General features: G+C 37.5%; 1 protein-coding gene across 1 annotated transcript in view; it reads right to left on the reverse strand.

Moving 5' to 3' along the window:
* LOC131434470 (uncharacterized) overlaps positions 1–24,340 on the reverse strand; it is a 63,649-nt gene extending 39,309 nt beyond the window's left edge. The window contains exon 1 of the mRNA XM_058601203.1: positions 23,291–24,340. Coding sequence (XP_058457186.1) covers positions 23,291–23,562 — 272 coding nt within the window. The 5' untranslated portion in view covers positions 23,563–24,340. The remainder of the gene's footprint in view (positions 1–23,290) is intronic.
* Between the last annotated feature and the right edge of the window lie 1,588 nt (positions 24,341–25,928).

Consider the following 25,928-nt stretch of genomic DNA (forward strand, 5'->3'; position numbering starts at 1 on the left):
CAGGTTCAGGTCTAGAATCCAAATCTATGCTGTATCTAACTGTAGATTTCTGCTTCAGGCTCTGAATCTCTGTCAGAATTCTTGTCGGATATCCAACTGCAGGGTCCTGGTTCAGAATCCTGGTCTAGGTTTCGAATCTCTGTCAATAATTTAGTTTCTAGTTTAGAATCCTAGAGAACTCCGAGCCAGAATCCAACTCATGCTGACAGTTCAAGTGCAAAATAGGTTCAAAATTTAGTTTTGGAACCTGTGTCAGAAGTTCAGAAAACAGAATTCTGGCGCAGAATCCAGGTCCAGAAACTAGGTTAAGGTATGTGTCAATATTCTAATCCAGTGTTCAGGACCAGAATCCAGATCTAGATATCGCTTAGTTATTACTGGGTTAGAGGACACCCATGACTTTATGACTGTGTAATAAACACAGTCATGCAAATCTTTATCATCAACATTTTTTGTTGTCGTAATTTCCCCTGTGGAATGTCGTCACTTGAGAGTCGCAAATAAACTGTTTGACCTCAAATAAACTGTTTGATTTAGAATGTTTTAATATTTGTCTCTCACATAAGAAGTAAAACCAGAACTAGAAATGACAAGAAAAACACGCCTAATGCAGAACTTTTCTTCATTACCCAACAAAGAGACGGTCTGAAATTATAACTGGAAATGAAAGTAATGAAATCCAAAAACTGGTGTCATAAGCTTTAAGAGACAGTAATAAATCCGTTCGCAACCTTCTCCAATCCGAGGAAATCGCTCTGCCGACTGAACTACTGTGGATGCTATGATACACAACGCAGAAGACTTCCGGCTAGAAAAGAACTTGGTATTTGATCTGACTGTACACGGTCGGTTAAGTTCACAGTTTAGTTGATCCCCTGTGATCCAATTTCGCACTCAAAAACCTCGTTCCTCTACCAGTCGATCTCAATTAATTTCTACCGCGTTGGAATTGGGAAGCAAGTTATTTTTTGTATCATTTCTATCTATTTTATATTTAAATCTCGAGCTAACTGCAAAAAATTGATTGTCGCAGAATTTTCATAATTTTTTTCTACTTGGTGGGCAGTAGAACGAATAATATATTTAAAATGGGCAATCGTCCAAAAAAGTTTGGGAACCACTAATCTACATTTTATTTTTTTTATTGAATTTATAGCAGATCGATTGATAAGAACAATGTTTTCGAGTAGATTAAAATTCGAGCGTTGGAGGATGGCTTGAGGATAAATGAGCTTTCCGCTTTCAGTACTCGTTTATGAAGAAATTGCGAAAGAAAGTTACATCAGTTAGAAGGACGAAAATTGGGTTTCCTTACTCTTCTTCATCCCGGGAGCACGGCATTCTCGGGACGAAGACATAAAACTTTCACCGCCAGAGGACTCGCCCGACATGAATGACCGAAGCGTCGACTTTTCGGTTCAGTGAGTACTAAAGGATGTGGAAAACTCCTAACGGTGCCAACAGCCAACTTTTGGCGCAAAGGTTAAATTATGACGAAAGGGGCTGAGCGGAGTGCGGGTGCGCCTTCAGGATGTAGAAGTTGAGACAGCTTCGGTTGTCACCATAATCATTTGCTTTCGTTTCAGTGCTCAGCCCAATGCCGCCCAGTCTCTTCGTGACAATCCATCCGCTTCGTTTCGGTTCCGAGAGGGGCCCCAAATTGCGAAGAAGAAAACTTTCTCGAAACTGCCATCCCAATGACACTCGGGCTGAAACGATTATGATACAAGGTCGTGAAACCGAATGGATACTGACGATTATTGTAAATGGCTCTCGCGTTTGGGTTTGTGAGTTGGAGGAATCTTATACACGAAACGACCGAAATTAGCTCTGCGCCTAATTCGTATTACTGTTTTTGAATTAGTTGATTTTAACAACAAAATTTCCAAAATAACTATAAAATTAGTTAAAATTGAGAATTTACTTTGCTGAAAAAACTCTTAGTTTTAGAGAATATGTTTAGTTGGTGAATATCCTGGACTCAAACCAGCAATATTTCAATCCAACACGAAATTCTCATTGACAACTAATTTTGTTATTAAAATCAGAAAATTTGTTTCTATTTATCTATCACCATCATTACTGAAGGACAGCACAAAAAAACCAAAACTGAAATGGATATTATTAACAAGTTTATTAGCCAAAAACTCATGAGAAGTGTCAAAGCAAAACAATCCATTAAAAAGCTAAAAAGGACAGTCTTATTGAAACTGCTTGAACATTGTTTTGATGTTTTTCGCATGTGTTCGATATATCTTTATTTAAATTTCTAAACCGATATGTAAAAATGTCGTAAACTGTTAGTGGAAAACGTATTTATTCAGAATTTGTGCGCACTTGAAGCGATTGTGCGTAATAATGTTTTTACGCGGAACAGTGAAGTGAATTTCGAATGTTTCACTCTAATTGTGATGAAGTTTTTTTGTATCTTCAAACCTTCCGAGCTGCGCCGTCCGGTGTACTATTTGTATTCGGTTTTTGTTTTCCGAGTGCTCAAAGTTTTCAGTGAGAATGAAGAAAACAGTGATTTAGAAGAAAAAAAATTCAAAAAGATGTTTACGTTTCGTTCATGTCTTTTTCTCCAACACAACATCGTATTTATACCTCCCAATATAGAAAAGACAACCGCGTCTGAATTTTTTTCGGCTGTAGTGTGCCATCTAGTGGCTAGTAGTCATCAAGGTGTTACCGTTTCGGTGACAGGGCGCCATATAGCTGCAGATTGCAGAAGCCAATTCAACCATTCAAAATTGGTTGAAAACAACATTATATTTCTTTAATTCAACTTAAAAATTAGTTGACTGGATATGAAGTGTGCCTTAGCTAAGAAATGACAGTACGTTTAATTTGTGAATTCAACTAAAAAAATAGTCATTTCAACAAATATTTTATTATTATTAAGGGAATGAGAATAAAAAATCTAAATCAGCAAAAGTAAGATTTTTTTAGTTGTCTCAAAAAATAACTAACTAAAATCAGCAAATCAACTAAATTTTTCGCGAAAATGCTGATTTCGGTCGTTCCGTGATAATAAATCAAAAGGAATTTCCTAGAAGAAATTTTACGAAAGAAAAGTGTGCGAAAAATCTACTACTTCGGTACAAATCCTGAGACCGTGCAAATTCCAGTCGCCACAGTTTTCTTCCGAATCAAAGTCAGCTTGGCTACGAGGAATGATAATCCATCATGATAGAATTAGTTCAAGTGAATAAGCTGCTTTCAGGACTGATTTTAGCCTGGAAGCCGTGATTACATGACCAAGGCGTGTCGCTACATTTGATAAGGATTCAGAATAAACCCCTTAATTATGGTAGCATAACACGCACATAATAGGACATTCCTCGCCAACGTTTCCGCACAGCTGTCCTGTGACACAAGTTACGAGTATACCGTGAAAGATAGGACCGCAGATGAATTGCTTGTCATTCTTGTTCACTTTCGTGGTTCTTATCTGATGGGAAAACATTGTGTTCCGTACGTATAGAGGTTTCCTGTTCGACTATAAAAGTCTAATTAGCAATAAGCTTTTGTCGCTTATGAAAATGTTCTGCAAATCGACTTTCTAATGACTTTTTCTCTAGAAAATCTGGAAACGCATTGGCTCATTGCTTTAAGCAAACAATTTCAACTACGTTGGGGTATTTTCAATGTTTCCCTGTTTCTCAGTTCAATACTATTACTCGGTTCAATACTATTGCAGTTCATGTCAATGTAATTAAGAGACTAGCAGTAAAAAATATTTATTGCAATAGGTGACTTAAATTCAAATAACTGAGTAATTGGTTAAAACAACTGAGACATTTTTTGCTTTCATGCTTACAGGTAACTTGGCTGAGATTGTGTCACTGCTCAGTTGCACGAGTGACACCTCATTGAAACGTTTCATTTTCCGATTAGAGTGGATGTCATTGCTCAACTGTAATTTTTCATTACTCGTTAATGGTGCGTGTCTTTGCTGGGTGTCATTGCTAAATTGCCAGCACGATATATAAAAAATGACAGTTTAGTTAAATCAACAATCGATTAGTTGTACCAAATTTTAACCAATCAAATTCAGAAAAACAATTCATTTTTTTAGTTGTTTTGCGATCACTGGCTTTTCCGTGTACCAACGCTTATTACTTCAATTATCTTAAAATGATTTAAACTGTTTCCATCGTTGTCGATCTTACGCATGCGAATATATCAGAAAATGTGTAAGCAACATCAAAAAACCTGTTTTAATCCATCTAATGGTGCAATCATAAACCATAAATATTACTATGGAGTTCAAAAATCAACTGTTCATACCCTATAGTTCCTGGACTGTAAAAACTATCCACCACGAATTCAGGGATTCTGTATGAAATCGTACGATTTTCTTTTGAAACTATCAGTTTGTGAAAATCGATTTGGCCATCTTGTAGAAAAGTAAGGTAGATCCTTGTTGCAGTTTTTCACCCCTATTTCTAAGTTTTCCGAAACCTAATTTCGAGAACAGGAATAGCCGAAATTGGTTCGTATCACCTGCAACAAATATGACCTGCATCTTGAAACAGTTTTGGACGTAATTGAAAAGAAATTTTCACTCATTTGCTCGTCGCTTTAGATAGCGGTATAACTTTTAACGCTTAACCCAGTAGTTCCGGAGCCGGAAGTCGAATCCAGATGAAAATCATGAATTTTATTTGGCATTAAAACACCTTCTGTTTAAATCTAAGTTCATGAAAATTGGCCAAACCATCTCTGAAAAAATAGAGTTTCAGGTTGGAGTATTTAAGTATTATTTTCGATGCTTCCGGAACCGGAAATCGCGAACCAGGACAACTGGTATTAGTTTGATAGGCCGTCTACTAACAATGATTAATGGTTGGAATAGTTTCGAGTCCAGTTTAGATTTTTTTCACGTTTTTCTCTTCGCCGCTTGAAGTGACGCTATACAATTTTTTCACTCCGTAGTTGCGGAACCGAAAGTTGTATTCGGATGAAATTCTAAAGCTTTGTATGGGATCATAGGACTTTTAATTCGAACCTAAGTTTGTGAGAATCGGTCACGCTCTATCGGACGAAAGTGAGTAAGTAATCAGCTTAAGTGTTGGTTTTAGTTTGAACGAAATTGAACAAAACCCGCTGTGTGCATCGTTTGTATAAGGCGAGTTGTGTTTTCTTCTTCCGTGCTGGCTCGAACCGGTGCGTACTGGTTTTGTATCGTCATTTTATATGGCGGTTTGAAAGTTTTGACATTTTGACAGATCCGGATGAAATAGCACAGTATTTTTTGAGACATTATGAGCTCCAATTTAAATCAAGATTCGTGAAAATCGGTTCAAGAATCGCTGAGAAATCGATGTGAGTTCTCCTTTTGTAGTTTTACTTCACTACCTTTGGTGCTTCCGGAACTATTGTAGTTTATCATGTTTATATGCCTATAAATTAATAAGTTCTGCAAACTAAAAGAATTTTATTATCTTTACGTTTCGTCTTTGACTCATCCATGCAGAGCAGTTCAAATTGAACTGCTTAGTGCTAAACTCGGCAGCTCAATTTGAACCGCTAAGCAGACGTAAAGTTTTTGCTATTTACAGAACACTTTTTGTTTGGCAACGGACTGCAATGTCTTTGCTGACGTGCCGAACGAAGAATTTATCAGAAAATTTCAAATAATTTTAGGATCTGCTGTTTGAATCTCAGTTTGTGAAAATCGGTCATGCCATTTCCGAGAAAATCGTGTGCATATTTTATACCTTGTTTCACATATTACCCTATAACTCTGAAATCGGAAGTCGGATCCAATTGAAATTCAATATACTATGGAACTATAAGTCCTTTCATTTGAATCTATGTTTGTGAAAATCGGATCAGCCATCTCCGAGAAAAGTGAATGTACATTTCTGTTAAATACATACACACACAGACATTTGGTCAGTTCGTCGGGCCGAATCGAATAGTATAGGACGTTCGACCCACCGGGCATCGGTTGAAAAGTCGGTTTTCACAGTGATTGCATAGCCTTTCAATATGAGAAAGGCAAAACACGTTCCTGAAAATGAAAATTTCTTACCTATCAGTTTGTAATTCCGGAACCGGAAGTCTTAACCGAATGAAATTTGATGGGTTTATAAAGGTTTATGGGTTTATAACATTTCATTTGATCCTACGCTTGTGAAAATTGGATGAGCGGTGTGAAAAGTTGTATCCAAATGAAATTCAATAGTAACTTATGGGACTATAGGGCATTTAAATTGAATCTTAATTGAAGAAAATCGATTGAGCGGTCTCTGAGAAAATCGAGTGCACTTTTTCTTCAACTGTTTGCACATTTTACTCCGTTACTCTCGAACCGGAAGTCCGATCCGGATAAAATTAATTAACAACCCATGGGACCAAAAACCCTTTCATTTGAATCTAAATTTGTGAAAATCGGTGCAGCCATCTCCGAGAAAATCGAGTGCACTTTTTTGTTACATACACACACATACACACACCGGCATTTTGTCAACTCTCAACGCACTGAGCCGAATGGTATATGACACTCACCCCTCCGGGCCTCCGTTAAAAAGTCGGTTTTTTACAGTGATTGCATAGCCTTTCTATGTGAGAGGACAAAATCCAGAAAGGTCAGGAACAAGTGCAGGAATGAGAGAAACAAGTACAGAAAGTACAGGAACAGGTTCAAAAAAAAATTGGAAACAAGTACAGGAGCAAGCACAAGTGTAGGAACAAGTGCAGAAAATACAGGGACAGGTGTGGATGCGACAAGTACAGGAATTAATACAGAAAGTACAGGAGCAAGTACATATAAGAAGTTTAAAGTTTAAAAGTTAATGTTTTCTAGGCAACAATGTTGACCCAGTTTTTATTACTACATGGAATGAGAAGTCTCGGGCCTAACAAGGAAAAAGTCGATTTTTTACCGTGAAAACTTTTTTATTCTTCAGTATAATCTCCATCTAGCGCAACACATTCGACCCATCAGTCCTCCAACATTTTGATGCCCTTTGAAAAAAAAAAAAGATTTGTCAAGGTCTTCAAAGTAGGCTTCCGTTTCTGCAATGACCTCAGCATTCGACGAGAATTTCATTCCTTGGAGAAACCTTTTTACGTTTGGAAATAGATAGTAGTCACTGAGTGCCATTTCTGGAGAATACGAGGGATGGTGGACCAATCCGTACCGCAAATCATTCGATTTCACCGTTACTTTTATGCATGAATGCGTTGGTGTGTTTTTGTATAGCTTGATAAAAACTAGAACTCGTCTGACACAACAGCTGATCGTGTCAAACACTAATTGATAGATTGTCATGAAATTTGGTATTGGGCTATATAGAGGCTTGATCGGTACAGACGCATGAATCACGAGCTGAAACAGGAATATAAATATGCTGTAGGCTGGACATGTGACAAGAATGCTGGAAGAAAGAATCTCGCACAACATGTAATCTTCAAATCTTTTGGTCAGGTTCCGGAGAAATCAGTTAGGTAGTCTTTTAGTGTTTAAATTATCGGACGTCGTTTCTGTTGTTCATTTTAAAGTATGCAAATCATGAACGTCAGTTCGTGCTCGCATCTCACACGACACAGTCGATAATCATTTACAGTCGAAAAAACAGAATCAAAGACAATACAGTACAGTGAACAATAGAGTGTACGGATTGATCAAATACGATTTAACAAAGCCTGAATCTTGGCCTACAAGACCAAATTCAATTTGTATAGATTTCAAGCGTTGCAAAGTTAGACCAGCAGCAAATGAAATTGAAATCTTACTTAAAAAAACGAATGCATCTAGACGCTAATAATGTAAGTGAGATTCAATTTAACAAGGCGTCTAACTGTGTGTACATTATGTTTAAACGTGAAAGAGATGCAATTGCATTCGCTTCGGTTAACACTGAGGTGCACAGCGTTGAGTGTGACAACATTAAATACAAAATCCCTGTGCACATGGTGGACAATGACATAGAAGTACGCGTGCATGACCTTCCTCCGCAGGCCAGCGATAAGTTCGTTCGGGATAATATGTCGCAGTATGGTGAAATCCTTTCCATCGAAAGGGAAGTATGGCGGAATTTTTTCCCCGGCATCCGGAATGGCGTGCGAGTGGTACGTATGCAACTACGTAAGGCAATTCCATCTTACATCATTTGTGGTGAAAGTGGGACACATTTCTGTAAAACGCTGATTACGTATGAAAATCAACTGGTTACATGCCAGTTTTGTGAACAACCTGCACCTTGCACCGAAACTGCGAAAAGGACATTTTCAACCAAAGACAAGGTCAACCGTCCAACAATGGAAACTAGTGAGCGCAGTACTCCTGTTTCACCATCAAACCAACCAGCAACTAGCAACGATCTCAAGACTGCGAACATCAAGGAAAACGAAAAGAAGACGGAAATCAACAACAAAACCACCGATGCGGCAATGGATGACGAGACGAGTCACGAACAAAGTGCCCCTCAACCCTCGCAGGAGGGAAATGGAAGCTCCTCTTATCCTAGAAAAAGAGTGACAACGAGATCCACTTCTAAAAAATGCATTATTTAAAAAATCGGCTAATTCGGCCACGTAAAGCTTGTACGCAAATAGGCCTGAATAAAAATACCTTTTAAATAAAAAAAATCATGAACGACTCCTTAAATTTTCATAAAACACAGAGCAGTATTGCATGCCTCAATGGGAGAAAAATATCTGCTGTTGATAACATGTCTGTTCACGTGGTGTCTTTATTCTATACGTAATGGTTTGAAAATGGTTGTGTAATAAAAATTCATCATTTTCCACCCACTACATGCGGCAACCATAAAAAATAAGCTACAGTTGCTGGTTCCTCTCCAAAACCGCAAATGCTATCTTTATTGTGAAACTGTGCGCCCAGCAGAAAGCATAATATTCAATTATCACTGACACCTGTTCCACTCGATCTAGGAACGCATTTTCCGGACCATGATTTTCATCGTCAATTGTCTAACCAGTAACGCACAGAGGAAAACACAATGGAAAATCTCATTTGAGGGAAAACAGAACTACATTCGGCTGCTAGACTAATTTCGCCCCAGCCACGAAAAATGATGGTAAATTTAATTCCAACAGTAATCTCGTTATCTCGTCTTTGTCTTGCGACTGGCCGCCACCCGGGTTTCTCAATTTACTTCGTAGGGTTTCGTCCGGACGGTACTTTGGCGCGGAATTGAAAGGGAAACAATTTTCTGGAAGAAAATTTTCGAGGCAACATTCACAAACAGATTGAGAGAGTGTATGATCAGTTGGCACGTATGTGCGCTCATGGGACTGGTGCTTCCGCTGTGCCTTAGAACGTTTTGTGAAAGAGGCCTTGGTTTTTCACGATTAGGTTTGTTCGTTGCTTGACTTGAAACTACTAAGAAGCTGATTTAAAGATCTCGTACCGAGATGCGAATAAGATTTTCCTACTTGTTTCATAGTACCAGAAGTGGCTCGCCTACCCTATTGTACCTTCGGGAACATGTTTACTAGAATCTTATGGAGGAAAGTTTTTTCCTTTTTCTATCCCGCAAAAGAAAAGGTTGCGTAATCGTCCCAACCATTGGTTTTTTGTTCAAGACAAGGAAGGAATATTTTATTGGAATGTTAAAACACTGGGGCGGGATTGTCGCATCAAGATTACTTTTAGAGCAGCCGTACATACGGGGCTGTACCTGGCTGTCAAAGATGCGGATTGCGTAGCTCGAAAAAAACATTGTAAGGTGATTCGCTGGAATACAGCATTGCACGTCCTTGATGTTTCACAGAAACAGATGGACATAAAAGAGCAATGACAAATCTGTGCTCTGACGCAACTGGGGAAAACTGTTTCAAACGAAGAATAATCCGAAAATTCGTCATGAAATCAGAACTCGAATCCATCTAGAAATTGTATTGAAAAGAATTATAGATGAAAAGGTAGGTGAATTTAATTGGTTTGGACTGTAACTTGCGTTCTACTAGCAGGTGGGACTGTATGCATTCAAATGCACTTTTTACCAGCCAAACAGATGTGTGCTGGTGTGGCTTAGTCGATTAACAGAAGTGCTTAGCGATTCAATGATTCTCGGTTCAAGTCGAGGGGCAGTCGCAATTAGCATTTTTTTCAATGAATTTCACGTCATGAAATTTAAGACACAATATCGAATGTAATACAGGAACCGGAAGTAAGGTTGAAATATAATTCAGTAGCTTTGTATGGGACCACAAGACCTTTTAATTGAATCCAAGTTAGTGAAAATTGATGAAAAAAAGTGAAACTTTGGAAGCGTAATTGGCCATGATGATGGGGAGTAGGGTGGTCTTTTGAGGTTGACTGATAACTATTGATGGACCCAGTATTCACTAATACACTTCATAGAACAGAATTAATACTCGTCAAAGTACCAAATCAGGCGCGAGTACTCCTAACCGACCTAGGAAGGCAAAATAAGTTGGAAAGGTCAGGGTCGGCCTCGTAATTGCATCAACAGCGACTATTAATGCATTTCAATGGAGCAATTTAGGGACAAACTGGTTACCAAAAGCATTACATGAAACGAGAAAAAAGTTTTTTTTAAAGACAATATACTGGCATACAAAAGATTGGCAACCATGATTAAAATCAACAATTTAGGTTGATGTCAGAGTGAACGCGTAACGCGATGCGAAGCGAAGCGATTCAATGCAATGAACTGTTATCGCATCGCATTCACTCTGACAGGTCTGCTTTGATCAAATGCAACTAGCTCGCACGCGCGCCTCGACGCATCGTGTGACGCTTTCACTCTGACATCAACCTTAGGCTTAGCCTTTACACGTCATTTGCCTCACAAACCTCAAAAGCTGGCACACAAATAAAAAAAAAGCTCGGACGATCAGATAATCGTGCTGCTTAGCGGTGTTTTGTAGTCCTTCTGGAAAACTACTTTTCGGGTGAGATCCAAAAGTAATAAATTCGCTGAAATAATTGTGTCCACCTAAAAGAAATATGGAATACATTTGATTCATTCCCAAGAAGGTTACTTTTCAGATCACCTAGTATAATCATAAAATTGAAACATGAAAGAAAATATTTAAAAAAATGTGAATCCCATCGATCTTGGAATATTTGGATCATAGAAAATTTGGTGTAAAGCTTTATTCCCATACTTACTAATAAAAACTTAAAAATCCTATCCAATTTTAAAACTAGAGCAATTCCAGGAATAAATAGACGAAAAAGTGACAAAATCAGAATCGACCTTTTCTGATTTGGATGAAACTTTGCACATGGCTTCAGTATGCCAAACCATAAGTTTTGAACCGATGGAGAGGTCACTCCGACTTACGACTAATTTTTAAAAAAGGCGTATGTATTTTTGTATTTCACAAAAATTCCTTTTTTCAAATCGTTGTAACTCAGAAACCGTTAATTGTACAAAAATGGCGTTCATGAAGAATTTGAATTGTCACAAGACTGTATTCGAATGACGATGCACGTAGCACTCATACAATTTTCAAAAACTAAAAACCTTAAATATAATTAAGAATTATTTATGTACATGTAGTAATTGTAGATATAGCAAGCAAATAAACAATTCATGAAAAAATAAAAATTTTTTAATTAAATATACGAGTATCTCAAGAACAGCTACTTTCAGAAGAAAGGATATCATAAACAAATTTATTGCCTTTAACCTGTAGAATAATATTCTACTGTTTAAATGAATATCTTTCAACGAGAACTTGAAATTTCGAATATATCTTGAAATTGTTTTAGCTGTAACTTCTTCATTTTTCAAAAGGCACGGATGGGATAGCAATCAATCTGTAGGTTTTAATAACAGCTTTAAAATTAAAATTATAAAAAAAAAATTAAAACCACGCTTTTTTTGTTTAACTTTTTCGGATTATTTTGAAGTTATTGAGAAAAAAAATCATAAATTTTTTTCGGTGTATATATTTCTTAGAGTGCCCAATCGATTCCCTACAACTTCTTCCTGAACGCCATTTTTGTTCAATTCACGGTTTCCGAGTTACAACGATTTGAAAAAGGCAATTTTTGTGAAATGCAAAAATACATACTCCTTTTTTAAAAATCAGTCGTGAGTCGGATTGACCTCTCAATTGGTTAAAAACTCATGGTTTGCCATACTGAAGCCATGTGCAAAGTTTCATCCAAATCGGAGAAGGTCGATTCTGATTTTGTCACTTTTTCTTCTACTCCTTCCTGGAATTGCTCTCATGCCATACTCGAATGATTTTTTGGAGTGATGCAAAAATAATATGGTCAACTTCGTACCGAAGAACTTCAATCCCCCGAACGTATCGCAACTGCGCCCAATTGAAAAGTACTGGGTCATCATGAAGCAAGCGCTTCGGAAACGTTCCAAGGCAGATATGATAAAAAAATTGATTTCAACTCATAAAAAAATGATCCCAACATTGTACAAGACCTTATGAGTGGTGTTAAAAGGAAGGTTCGTGCATTTGGATGTAATAATGAAATTTTGTAAAGCGAACATGGGAAAAGTTAAATGATATCTTTGATTCGAATTTCTGAAAGTTTGGAGATGATTGGTAGAATGGGTAAATTTTACCGAATATTTTCTTGTTACGCAATTTTATTCCGTACGTCAATTACCTCAATCAAATGAACAAATATTTGAAAAGCTGTTTCAACATTTAAATCATGTATCTCAACTGCATCTCAAGTTCTCAAAAATAAATAGTACTTCGAAATACGATTTCAACATTAAATGAATTGATTATGTAACAGCCCCAGTAGCGCGATAAAAACGTCTCAATGATACTTATTTCCATTCCTTTCTGCATCAAAACAAATAATGTGCCCTTCCATCAGGAGGCAATTTTCCTGCAAGAAGCCGTTCGTATCCGCCTCCATCAACTGTTTTCTATGACCAGAAGAAAACCGACAAAGTGTATATCAATCCACTCCGTCCATTGCTCTGATTGGTTCGGAAGAAGGGGCTAGGAGAGAATGGTGCCAAAGACTGGCAAAGAAAAAAACACAACTCGAAATTAGGTCATGACCAGCATGAATGAAGATGCCCGTTTGCCTGTTCCCCGTTTTCCATTGGTAGATGGTGGATAAGACTATGAAACCAGCGAAATTTATACTTTTATCGCGCTTGTTCCGAACCCCACTCCCCCCTGGGATGGTTTTCCAACGAAGTAGTAGAGTTTGAAAGCAGTAGGGAAAATGTGCTGAACGTTTTACAGTCTATGTAGATTCAATTTAACGTTCCTTCGCTAAGCCAAACATAACCCTGCACCGACACGAGTGCCGCCGACACCGAGGAAAGCGCTTTTCCTTTACGTGTCAGGAAGAAAATCGTTAGAAACGACATACACGGCGGTAGGGGATGACGACCTATAAACCCAAACCACACACGGTGCCGTTCGCCTTTCCGATGTGGGAACAGGCGAAGCAGTTAGTGCGTCCAATGTAAGCGACGATAGAAGTTTCTGAAATGTTGTGAATATGCATTCGCGTTGCATAATGGTTCAGTGCTTTTTCAGTGAAGGAGCGCTCCCGAAGAAATTGTTTTCGTGGCCTAGTCTCAAAGTTGCCAAAATGAATTCGTAAAGTTTCCAAATGAGATTCTTGAACACAAGCGTTGCGTGTCATAATTTGAAATGTTGTTTTGAGGCAGCATGTCGACAACATATCAAATTTGGAATTTCAAGCTTTGGGTTACGTGTTTTATCCTTTCTCAGTCTTGTCACTTGTACATACAGGTATTTTAAATATTGCATATAATAATCACCTTCCAAGTAACAAGAAAAACTATTTTGAATGCGAAATAAGCTTCTCTTTCACCTGTGAACGCAATCTATCACATCACATCTTTTTTTATTTATCAAAATAAAATGTAACCAACACTTCGAATATCATCGTGGGTTACAGTGATGGCATTTCACCAGAGTGATACACGCTGGTGTAAGATTTATGTCTACACAGGGGATGTAAGAAGTGAACATCACACAAAAACTACAAGGATCAGTCCCATGGGGTTGTTCGAGCCATTGATGTGGAACAAGGCAAATAAAAAATTCTAATGATCTACAATCAAACAGTTCAATCAATCGTCACACTTTTGAATCCGCAATTGCACGAGAGTCTGCTTAGATTGATCTTGATTAGGAACCTACACCGAACATCGTTTGTCTTGATTGTTTTTTTGTTTTATAGCCGACGAAATTACACCAATATTCCAAATGTATGCAGTTATATCTTTGTACATACTTGCGATTTCGATATTTAGGCTTCTCTTCGTCAAGTTTGTGTTCAAGTTTTGTATGCAAGCAGTTATTTTTATAACGTTAAGTTTCTCTACCATTTTGCGATTTCGGTTGAAGCGATAAACTTTTTCTCATTATCAATCGAGTTCATCTTATATAAATTAGTAATTAATCTTAAGCACTCAAAATTTACCCTGGGGTAGTGATCAATTTCTCAGGCGAAACGACATAACATGGAATTTCATCCGAGCTTGGATGACACAAGATCAGAGCATACCAATTAAAGCTTCAAATCGTTTTATGGTACTTTTTGTGATGCTGTCTAGCAACAACCTACCTCTAGAATGCTACGCGTACGACTGAAACTTTAGCTATAATTTCGCTTCTATTTATAGATTTGCGTGCTTCCAACAGCTTCGATTTGCATCGATAGACCAATCAGAGCGATGCTTTCCCTTTGATATATCGCTTACTCCTTCAAAACCGTCGTCTATGGCAGGGAAATCCGGTATGACTGAGATTTTTTGCAGACAAAATAGGACACTGCTCGCTACTAATCAAAATTTCAATCATATATAAATGAATATACGTGGCTTCAGTTCGTGCTCGCATCTCACCCAACGCAGTCGAAATTCGTTTACGGTCGAAACAACAGAAAGAAAGACAATACAGTGCAGTGAACAACAGAGTGTACGGAATGGTCAAATACGATTTAAAAAAGCTTGAAACTTGGCCTGCAAGACGAGGTGAACAGCGTTGAGTGTGACAACATTAAATAAAAAATCCCTGAAAAAAATATCTTAAATAAAAAAAAAATACGTTGCTCAAATCGAAACGAAATATTTCCAATCAAATGATGAAATAATATTAATAATTGATACAAAATAGACTGAGCTGTAAGTGTTTAAAACCTGACCACATTTCTACGTGTATTTTTCCTTGAGTTTCTGATTTGTACCTCTATATAGAAAATAAAGATGTGTTCCACATCAAAAGAAAAGCGCACTTCTTTTTTGTGTCGAATAGACAGAATTTGAGTGTGTGCTTGTGGTTAAAGCAGCTGGTGCGAGTGAAACACATTCTCTTCGCTCTACGCATAATTGTCCCATATAGATAGGAAATCCTATAGAATATGGGACATTTATGCGTAGAGCGGCAGTATAGGTACAAGTTAATCCATGCTGTGAATCATTCTTTACGTCATAATGTCGCAAATTTTACAATGGATTTGGATATTGCGATATTTCATTGTAATATGATATTTATACTGAATTATTGAAAGCCCAAAGAACATAACAAAAACTCAATAAATAATAAAAGTCGTATGAAATAATTGACGAATTTCGTACCAAAACGTATTCGCAATTTGCAGCACTCTCTTAGATTTAAGTTAAACTTTCTGGGCATGTAGACTTTGTCACAAAAAGCTACTTTGCTCACTTTGTTGTTCCAAAATTGCTCTTATGCTGTCTTTTGAAAAAGGCCAAGCTATTTTAACCTATTTTTTTAAATAGTTATAGTAGAAAAACGATAGATCCTACTAAAAAGTGATGTACCAGTGATTTTCATAAAATATGTTAAATTTTCGAGAAAACATACTGAAAAAATTCTTATCGAATTCTTCCCTGAAAAAAAATGACTGTTAAAATTCAAAATCGATTCACAAGATGAGCACTTTAAAGGAAGAAAAGTTGTTCTAACAAAAACTGTTGTCTTGTCTAAACAGTTTTTTAGTGGCTTTTTATAGAAAATCAAACAAAACTGAAAGTCATTACACACTCTTAGAAAAAATGAAATTTACGCTTGACGTAAATTCAAGTATGCCGTAATTTCTTCGGTGATGACACAATATTACATCTACTAACATGTAAATATAAATTTTACGTATGTATCGATGTAAACTTCAGTTTAATTAACTGCGAAGGTAAAGATATTACTTATCTTTACACGCTATGTATTGTGAATGTAAGTGAATCGCGACGCTCCTTTTATGTGCATCTAAGAAGATGCAACATTTTTTAATTGTGCACAGTTCGAAAAATTCTTGTGTTTTTACATTTTATCAGATGCACATAAATGGAGCGTCATATTTCACACAAATTTATATTCAAGAACATGTAAAATTGTGTGATTTGAAAATTACATGGCTTTAAAACGAATGGAATAAAAATCAAAAGATCGACAGCAATAACGCGACTTGAACCGAATAACATTAGATCACAAAGCACACCAGTTAGCCGACTGAGCCACAGAAGCACATATCTGCTTGGCTGGTAAATCGTGCATATAAATTCATACAGTCTCACTTGCTAGCCGAGTGCAAATTACACTCGGAGCCAGTAAATTTCTGTACGAATGGAATATTGCAATATTTGAGAAGTTAGGTAGTTATGAACTGTATCGTTTGTAGAATTTTGTCACCTGTTAAATTCATAATTTCTTTCTGTGTACCATCCACGAATCCAATGAGTTTATGAGAAAATTACACCGAATACCCTATTGCTAGTTTCTCGATACTTGTAGATTATAATGTAGTGTTTATTGTAATTTGACCTGAAATTTTAAATATCGTTTTGTTTTTTCTGTGTAGGATTCGATAAATAATTTGACTGATTTTGTGAACATTACTACGAGAGAAATTTTTTGCAAGATTTGTCATTTTTCGACGATAATTTTTTTTGCAAAATATTTTTTTAGTCTTGTTGATCAGACGTAGATCTGCTTTGCGCTGGGTTTAAATTTGATCAGTATCTAACGAAAAGAACAAATTGAAAAAATGAGATGCACATACAACTATGAAATGAAAACCACGAAAAAGCTACCATAGAGACGGGACTCGAAGCCGCAGCTAGCTCGTAGCATGTGCAGCTGAGCTCGGACGCCACGCAGGTCATATCTCGATGGAAACCCTTCCACCAGCAATCTACAGCTCTAATCACAAGCTTTCTCTCTCCGCTTTGCCGTCAAACACGGATTTGAAATAGGATAGAAGCGAGCTTCGGGTTCGAGTCCCGTATGTATGATAACTTTTTTGTGGTTCTCATTTCATAGTTGTCACCTGTTTGTAGACCTGTTTGTCTCATTAGATTCAGTTAGTTAACAAAAGCGGACCTAAAGAAATGAATGTTACAGGTTACTAAATCCCTCATAAGATGTAATTCATATAGACCTAATTTGTCAAATGACCGAAAATTTCATTTGTAATGACTGAATTTTATATTAGCTTGTATTTTACTAGTTTCGACTACAACTTGCATTCTGCTAGCAGGTGCGACTGTATGCATTTAAATGCACCTTTTACCAGCCAAGCAGATGTGTGCTTCTGTGGCTCAGTCGCTTAACAGACGTACTTTGCGATCCAATCATTCTCGGTTCAAATCGTGCTGGTCGCTATCAGTATTCATTTGTTTTATTTCAATGAATTTCATGTCATTGCGACGCTCCATTTATATGCATCTAATAGGATGTAAAAACATAGGGTTTTTTCGAAGTGTGTACATCAACTTATGGACAGTGTTGGTGCTTGCCGAAAATTTGACAGAAGCTGCTATATTGTCCCGGGTTGGCGGTTCAATGCATAAGGCACTGGTCTTACAAACCAGTTGTCGTATGTTCGAGCTGCGACCTGGAAGGATTCGTACTGTCAATAGAATCGTAGCACCAGCTATGCAATGGTTCTGTACACTTTGAATCGGCTGCGAAGTCTGTTGAAACAGAAGGTCAAATTCCACTACAGGAATCTAATACCAAGGCTTTGCTTTTGCTATATTGCTATCTATATTGTATATAACATTTTCAATCCGGTAGAAGATGTTACAAGAACTCGAGTCTCTCAATGCATGAACCGCGAGAGAATTTTTCTACATTTCTTCGTTCCACTTCATACTCTGAGTATTTCACGGCCCTTAAAAAAAATTTACAGTCTGATAATGATCGTTGCTGTGTGGAATTTCCCAAGAGAGAATCGCAAGTTGACAAATATCGTGGCGCGAACTAGAGCGCAATATAACGATTTCAGGCAGTATATGTTATTGAAATTTTTTGAGATGCGAAAGATGAAACTTAGCATCTTTAATGCCTTAGAGAGGGTATATTCTATGTGATCTTAAAAAATAAGTTTTGAATCCAATAACACTCCTAGAACCTTAATTGATATCTCCCGTTTTAGTACAGCTTGCGAAATACTGTAATCATACATGGTCGTGGTTCGTTTGCGAGAGAAGGAGATAACGAAGCATTTAGTGGCATTCATAACCATTCTGTTGACGTTGCACCAGTTAGAAAATACATCCAACTGTGACTGCAAGAAATTTGAGTCTTTCAGATCTTTGATGAGATGAAACAGCTTGAAATCGTCGGCTAATGATAGCTTCATGCATTGCAATGCGAAATTCAGATCATTTAGATATAGCAGAAATATGAATGGTCCTAGATGGCTTCCCTGAGGAACGCCAGAGCTCACGATGAATGATGGAGTAACGCAGTCGCCAATTTTCACGGTCGTACTACGACCAGTCAGATATGATTCAATGCAATTCATCATCCCATATGTCAAACCTTTAGTTCGAGATAGATCTACAATCTCTGTTCAATACACTGACTCGAAGGGTGAGATGGCAATCGGTGCATTTGTTTAGGTTTTGCTTAACAAAAGCATTGAATATAATTCCACAGTAATTCTTGATGATATTTCTTCTTTGGGACGAAGTTAATGTGTTGGATATGAATTTGTCGTAATTCGTTTATTGTAAGCCAAGTAATCAGTAAAATAATGGAAAGAAACATTAACGTTTGACAACTCTTCTGTCCGAAAACATAAATTAAAAAAAAACAATTTCAGGCGAGACGAAGTTCGACGGGTCAGTTAGTCTATATATATAAAAATGCAGAGGCCATCCTTTGTAATCGCATCACTTACAGGGTCCGGCACTCGAAGTGTAACCAACTTCAGACCTTCGAGCCTGGCGTCAAGGTAAATGCGACATATTATCGGGAAAGTATTCTGGAGGTTGCTTTGAAGCCGTGGGCAGACAAACATTTCGGTGGCAGACCATGGACGTTTCAGCAGGACTCGGCACCGTCTCACAAAGCTCGAGTGAACCAAGAATGGCTGAAAAACAACGTTCCGAACTTCATCACGTCCACACAATGGCTCTCGAATTCACCAGATGCGAATCCAATGGATTATTCTCTTTGGGCCATTTTGGAGAGCAAAGTCCGAACTAAAAGATACACCAGTCTCGAGGCGCTGTAAAAAGTTATTGTCCGCGAGTGGGCCAAAATACACCTGCAAGTCACATTCGGGCAGCTTGCGATTCGTTTTTTGACCGTCTCAAGGCCATAGTCAAGGCAAAAGGTGGTCAAATCGAGCAAAAGTGAATTGATTCTGAATTTTGTATTATTTTTACACATTTTGTACTTTGAATTAAGTAAAAGTAATTTCCCAAACTGAATGTATGGCCTTTTTAATTGGTTACACTTCGAGTGCCGGACCCTGTAAAAACGGATGGACTGATTTACATGAATCTTTTTTTGTCTGATTAGTTTCTACCCCCACCGGGTTCGTACATCAAAAAAAATAGAAAAACTTACCGGAAAAGTGGAAAAAATCCATAAAATTGTTTTGTATGGACAATGGAATTTTCCACTGAAAAAGACGCCAATGATTGCTAGATCTACGATTGATGTTTGGCGCGAAACGAGTTGCATAAGTATTTGACCGCCGAAGGAACTAGATCGTTGAAAAAATCGTTTAGCGCGCAACAAGCTGTTTTGTGTGAAGATTCCACATGCATATTTGAGCCACGTGCTTAAATGGGTATCAAAATTATTGCTTGATTGCTTTTTAAATGATGGCGAAATGCATATAACTGTTCTAGCTATATAATCGTATAAGTTTCTGATAGTGGATAGTGTACAATGGAATCAGATAAGAATAATACAGAAAATTATTGAATGAATCAATGTAAAGATTGTGCTGTAGAAGCGATAAAGTCAAACTAAGAAATTTTCCTTGCATTTCGCTTTCAAATGATTTAGACTAAATGTAGATTACACTAAATTGCCATAATGAATTGAGACTGGCATTTTATATTCTGTGAAGAATGTTCAAATTGGTAAGATCAATATCAAAATAAAATATCAGCGAAGTCTCTTCAGCCAACCAAAAGTTTTACAGTATCTGAAAAATATCAATTTTCTAAATGCTTTAAAGTACGCGTGACATATTTTGGCAACTTGAACGTACAGAACAAGTTTTTAGCGAATTTTGCTCACAGCTGAACAAGGAGCGGCTTTAATGTTTGTTTCGTTGCATCGGGTGAACATTTAAGTGTTGACAATTCTTTAAAAACAAGCTGTTTTGAATGATATTCAAAGCAGCTTTTGGCTGCTTTAGCTAAATACAGATTGTCAATATAACATAACCTAGATACTACTAGATCGTTGAAGTAAAATCGTTTGGCGCGCTACGAGTTGTTTTGTGTGAAGATTTCACATGCATACTCGATGTTATGTAATTCGTCATTACGTTGAACCACGTGCTTAATTGGGTATCAAAATTATTTCTTTCCAAATGACTTAATGGCGGAATGATATGTCATATGAACGGCTGAAAGCAAAAATCGGATAAGTGCAACTTAGTTTGGAAAACCCGGTTAAGTATTTTAGAATGCAAAAATCGGATAAAAACATTGAGAGCAAAAAACGGACATGGATTTTGCAATGCAAGAATCATTTAAAAACATCTTTTCTGCAAGAACCGGACAAAATAACTTTGAATGCAGAAACCGGACAAAAACTTAACCCGTTCTTCCAAAACAAATGTATTTATCCGGTTTTTGCATTCAAAGTTTTTACAAACTGCCGCTGCCGAGATGAATGCTGTAGAAGCGCTAAGGTTAAACTAAGAGATTTTCCTTGCATTTTTCTTTCTAATGATTTAGATTAGACTATGCGCACACAGTCGAATAGTCGATATCAATTTTCAAGATGATTGTTGATCATAATGAATTGAGACTGTCATTTCATATTGCATATTCTGTGAAGAATGATCGAACTGGTAAGATCAATATCAAATTAAAATTTAAGCGTCGTCTCCAAGCCATCAAAAGTTCCGCAGTACCTGAAAATATCCATCTTTATTAGAGCTCTAAAGTACGTTACTGGTACTTTTTGATAACTTGAACGTACAGAACAGATTCTGAGAAAACTTTCTCGCTGCTTAAAAACTGTACACACCGAATTATTTTTACGGAAGTCGGTACAGTTTTACTGACTTTCAAACAGCTGACGGACATTTGGTAATCCTTTCAGTAAAAATTTTATTTGCTGAATGAGAGAGTAGAGTTCCACTGAACTTCGATCTGTCATAATTCTACCGACTTCTTCCTCATTCAATACCGACGTTCGGCGAAATTTACAAAACTAATTCCTAAAAATATGTACACGTCTTGACCCGTAAAGTATTACTCTTTTTTTGGTAAATTTAGTTTTGTAAATCAGTGAAAGGAAGGAGCAATTTTGTTCTCAAAACATATTTCCATCCGATTAATTAATTTATTTGCGTGTGATGAATGAATTGAGTTACATTTGCTCTCCAGAAATAATTTATACAAATAAAATGATCAAATATCTTTCGGAAGCTCAATGTATGTAGAAGTAGGATCACCCATCATATTTTTAGAGTGCAAAAAAAAACAGTTGTAGAAGGCTTTTTGAATATTTTCACTCATTTGTAAACTTACCACCAGGAATAATCAGTGTTATCTATTTTGTGCACAGCAATCAATTTGCACCACTATTTTTTGCTCTACAAATCTAAAAATTTTCACAAATTTACGTCCGAAAATGATGTTATTTGACAGATCTGTATTTCTGCTGAATGTTTAGTGATGACTACTGAAATTCTTCATTATTATTTATTAATTTTCCGAATATTGGTAAAACTTCGTCAACTGAGTTCCTCAAGAGAAATAACATTTCACACAGGTCACAGACCGTGTCAGTAAATGTATCGTAACTTTTACATATGACTTTCCTATATTCAGTAGTTCCGTAGATAGATGACCGTAAGTTGGATAAATTTTACGTATCTTTCAGTAAAAATAATATTTTACAGATCGTTGCGGCAAAAAAATCACTACCGAACACAAAATAGAAATTTTTTGTGTATAAGAAACTGCTTCTAAGTTTGTTGTTCTGTCGGGTGAACATTCACGTATGAGTACCTGTTCCTTAGAATGGACATTTCACACTATTTGTTTGTGATATTTCTTTTTTGGGCTAAAGCAAATGTGTGCCGAATTTCGTTGATAGTAGGGTAATTAATGGAGAAAAACGTTAACCATATAGTCATAGGTTGACAATTCTGCTATACAAAACCATAAATTGGAACAATCAATTTTTGGACGAGACGAAGTTCGACTGGTCAGCTAGTAAGTAAATAATTTTGCTTACAATTTGTGAATTATGTGACCGAAAAACTACTAATCATTGTCATGATAGAGAATGACTTCACCGCATCTTTCGATCAGTGTTCGGTTCAAACGCATCAATTGCGTGCGGTATCGATCTTCTGTGAAGGGTTTACTCGGTTCTATTAGCCTAGTTGAGGGCTGAGGCCACTGTGTTTTAGGGTGATTTAAAGGACTATTTTCACGCTTTAAATCTGATTTCCTCAGGAACGGTGACGAATATAAAAAACAACAACGGACAATCTCTTAGAAAATTAGTTTGGATTATTGTGTGAAAAATTTCAGAATGCTTTATTGACTTTAGCGGTCGGGAGAGAATAGAAGAATGCTTTCACTCAGCTGTTCATTTTATTTCTCAGCAAATGTATTCCCAGATATACATCCTGGAAATGATTACGTTTCATCTGTTCTGATTCCTTTTTATATGTTGTACGTTCTTTGCACCATATTCAACTAAACAAATAGTGTCAAAAAGATGCAGAATTTATACATCATATTCGGTTCATATATTTTAGGAAAATTCCGAACGAAGGAAACAGTGGAGTGGAGATTGCACGCGAAACCCAAATAAAATCGTCAGTAAAAAATAAAACCATCTCGGATCCTACCTTTTTCTGCTCGGTGGTGGCCGTGCCGTGCTACCAGGCAGCGTCTCGATCGGAGTGATGCTGAACTCGGGTGTGGTAAATTGGATCTTCTTGGGCGGCATTTTGGGCGTGCTGTTGGCGTTGCTGTTGCCGCTCGCTCCCGCGCCGCTACTTATAATACCTACGATACTGTTTCCGTTACCGTTCGGATCGTTGTTGCCGCTGTTGTTATTCATTTTGTTGATCGAGAGCAGCTCGAAATCGTTATTCGACAACTTTTTCTGTAAGGCCATTTTTTTTTGACAACGCTGCACACTAATCTATAAGGACCATCACGAGCTTTTCGTCACTTTTAATAGTTTTGGACAGAGATAAAACTTTTCTAGAAAACTACTTTTTTTTAAAATCAATTTCTGCTTATTCCTCGGTTTGTTAGATTGTCTTGCTAAGTATAGGACACGAATGGTACGGAGACACATTTAATGCCATTTCCGCAGATTGAGAGATTATCTGAGCAACAGCTAGGACATAAATTCCAACTCCTATCTCGAAGGGAATCTCTCTACTGATTCAACGCTTCGCATTCCTACGGCTGCTGAAGTCAAGCCTGACACATGCCTAGAGAGAGGGCGAAGATGATGGATAGTCGGGTGAAATAAACGATACTGAATCCATTTCAACTTCTGAGGATTTCACGCCGTCATCCGTATCCTTCGCGAGCACAATCATTACTGAAGTCAGACCCGGATTGCCTTTGAAACGAATCTCACTCTCGGCACGCCAAACACGCACTTACATCCCCTCTTCCGCTCTTCCGCTTCGGGGCTACCGTCACCGATAGGTTCTATTTCGTCATTGATTACATTAGCGAATGTTCTGATTCTGGAAGCCACAAGTTTCCGCTGATCACTGGTCGGAAGTTTTCAACAATCCTACTTTCCAAGCCATATTCTAGAATTGTAGGTCTAATAAACTATGGAATGATTCAATATCGATGGGGAAGTCTTTTATTCTAATCAGTAGAATACATTTTTTCTCTACGTGAAGACTAACACAACCGGGTACGGGAAAATCCTGGACACAACTCAACAACGGCTGCTTGGACGACGGAAAAAGGATACGCAGGTGAGCCATTCCAGTGAGTGACACGAAGCCGATAACACAGTAGCCCGAGCGGTTGAGTGCCAAATCCTGCAGCGGCGCATGTACAAACAAACCGTGAGAACCGAGTACGTATTGCTATGAAGGTGCCCGTTGATTGTGCTTCAATGGTGTTGAACGCGTGGGCAGACGAGTGTTTTGTTTACACCTGTGAGATGTTTATCGGGGGGCAGGATATATTCCATCTTCCAGCTGACTTGTGCGACACTGTGTCTAGCTCCCAAGATATGCTACATGGTTCCGGATGGTTGCCCATTTAATATGACGCTAATGGAAAAAGTTCCCCCCTGCTCGGAGGATGATGTGGCATGTTGTGTGAGAGTGAGATAGTGCGTAAATCCTTGGCAGCCCCGCATGTTCTATTCATGATGTTTGTGATTTATCGTGCGAGTTGTGTTGTTGTTTTTGCATTATTAATAACCTTAGTGTTGCTTTCTGCAAAGTACTTTCCGATGTTGGTAGGTACCTAGGTATCTTAACCTTCTGTTTTAATAGCCTTTGCAAGCTATTTTATACGTCAACGGCCAGGACATCGATTCTACTGATACTAAGAATCGTTTCAAGTCGGGGCTGGAACAGACGAAAATTTATTTGCAAATCAAGCGCCTTCGAAGATGGATTATAATTAGTTTCTTGATCAACAAGCAGTAACAAATTTATAACGGAAAATAACAACACATTCTAGCAAGTATGAAAAAAAGCAGCTTCAATTCTGTAATGATAAACTGATCGGGACTCAATCCGATTTTGTATCTAAAACTTGCTCAAATTGTTATGCATTAGTTCACAGAGGCTCCCCAGTGCTATGTACCGGCGACATCAATCCTTTTGACACGTTCGTGTCGAAAGATTATCTCTAATCATTTACTTTTTTTCTTCCTTCCACCTAGTTTACCAAACGGTGAAGGCACTATCCTTCGGAATGGAGTAACTCACACTTCCAGGATTTTCGTTTCGTTGATCGTGAGAGGTTCCCCGAGAAAAGCGATTACGCTTCTCTTGTTGTTTTCGGTATCTTATGTAATGCTGGGCATGATGAAGGACGACCAATTGCATTTTGGCACTCATATGTTGTTGGGGTACATAAAAGCAAACTTTTCATGTTGCATTGTTGTTTTTTCTCCAGTCGTTCGGTTGCAGTTCATGGAGAAAAAATAAACATAAAGTACAGACACAAGGTTTCTGTTTACGAGTTCTAAGGCTAGTGCTCGAAGCTGTTTGGGTTTTATTGGCAAATTCAGCACTGGGGGGAGAACGATTATCGTGTTCACATCAGCCATATTTTTTCGTTTGAAAAGGTACTACTGCAGCTCGTGTTTTTCTTTATCGTGCTGGATATGTATAAAACGAAAATCGGTCTAGCTCTCACACCTTGTGTTTGTGTTTTTTGTTGGCGCTTCGAAAATGCCCTTTAAACATACCCACTGAAAAAAATATTTAAAATTGAGCTTGAGAGCTTCAAAATCAGCAAGCCACAGACAGAATTTTCGAAGGTTTG

Source organism: Malaya genurostris, chromosome 3, assembly GCF_030247185.1.
Source record: "Malaya genurostris strain Urasoe2022 chromosome 3, Malgen_1.1, whole genome shotgun sequence".
Classification (NCBI taxonomy): Eukaryota; Metazoa; Arthropoda; class Insecta; order Diptera; family Culicidae; genus Malaya; species Malaya genurostris.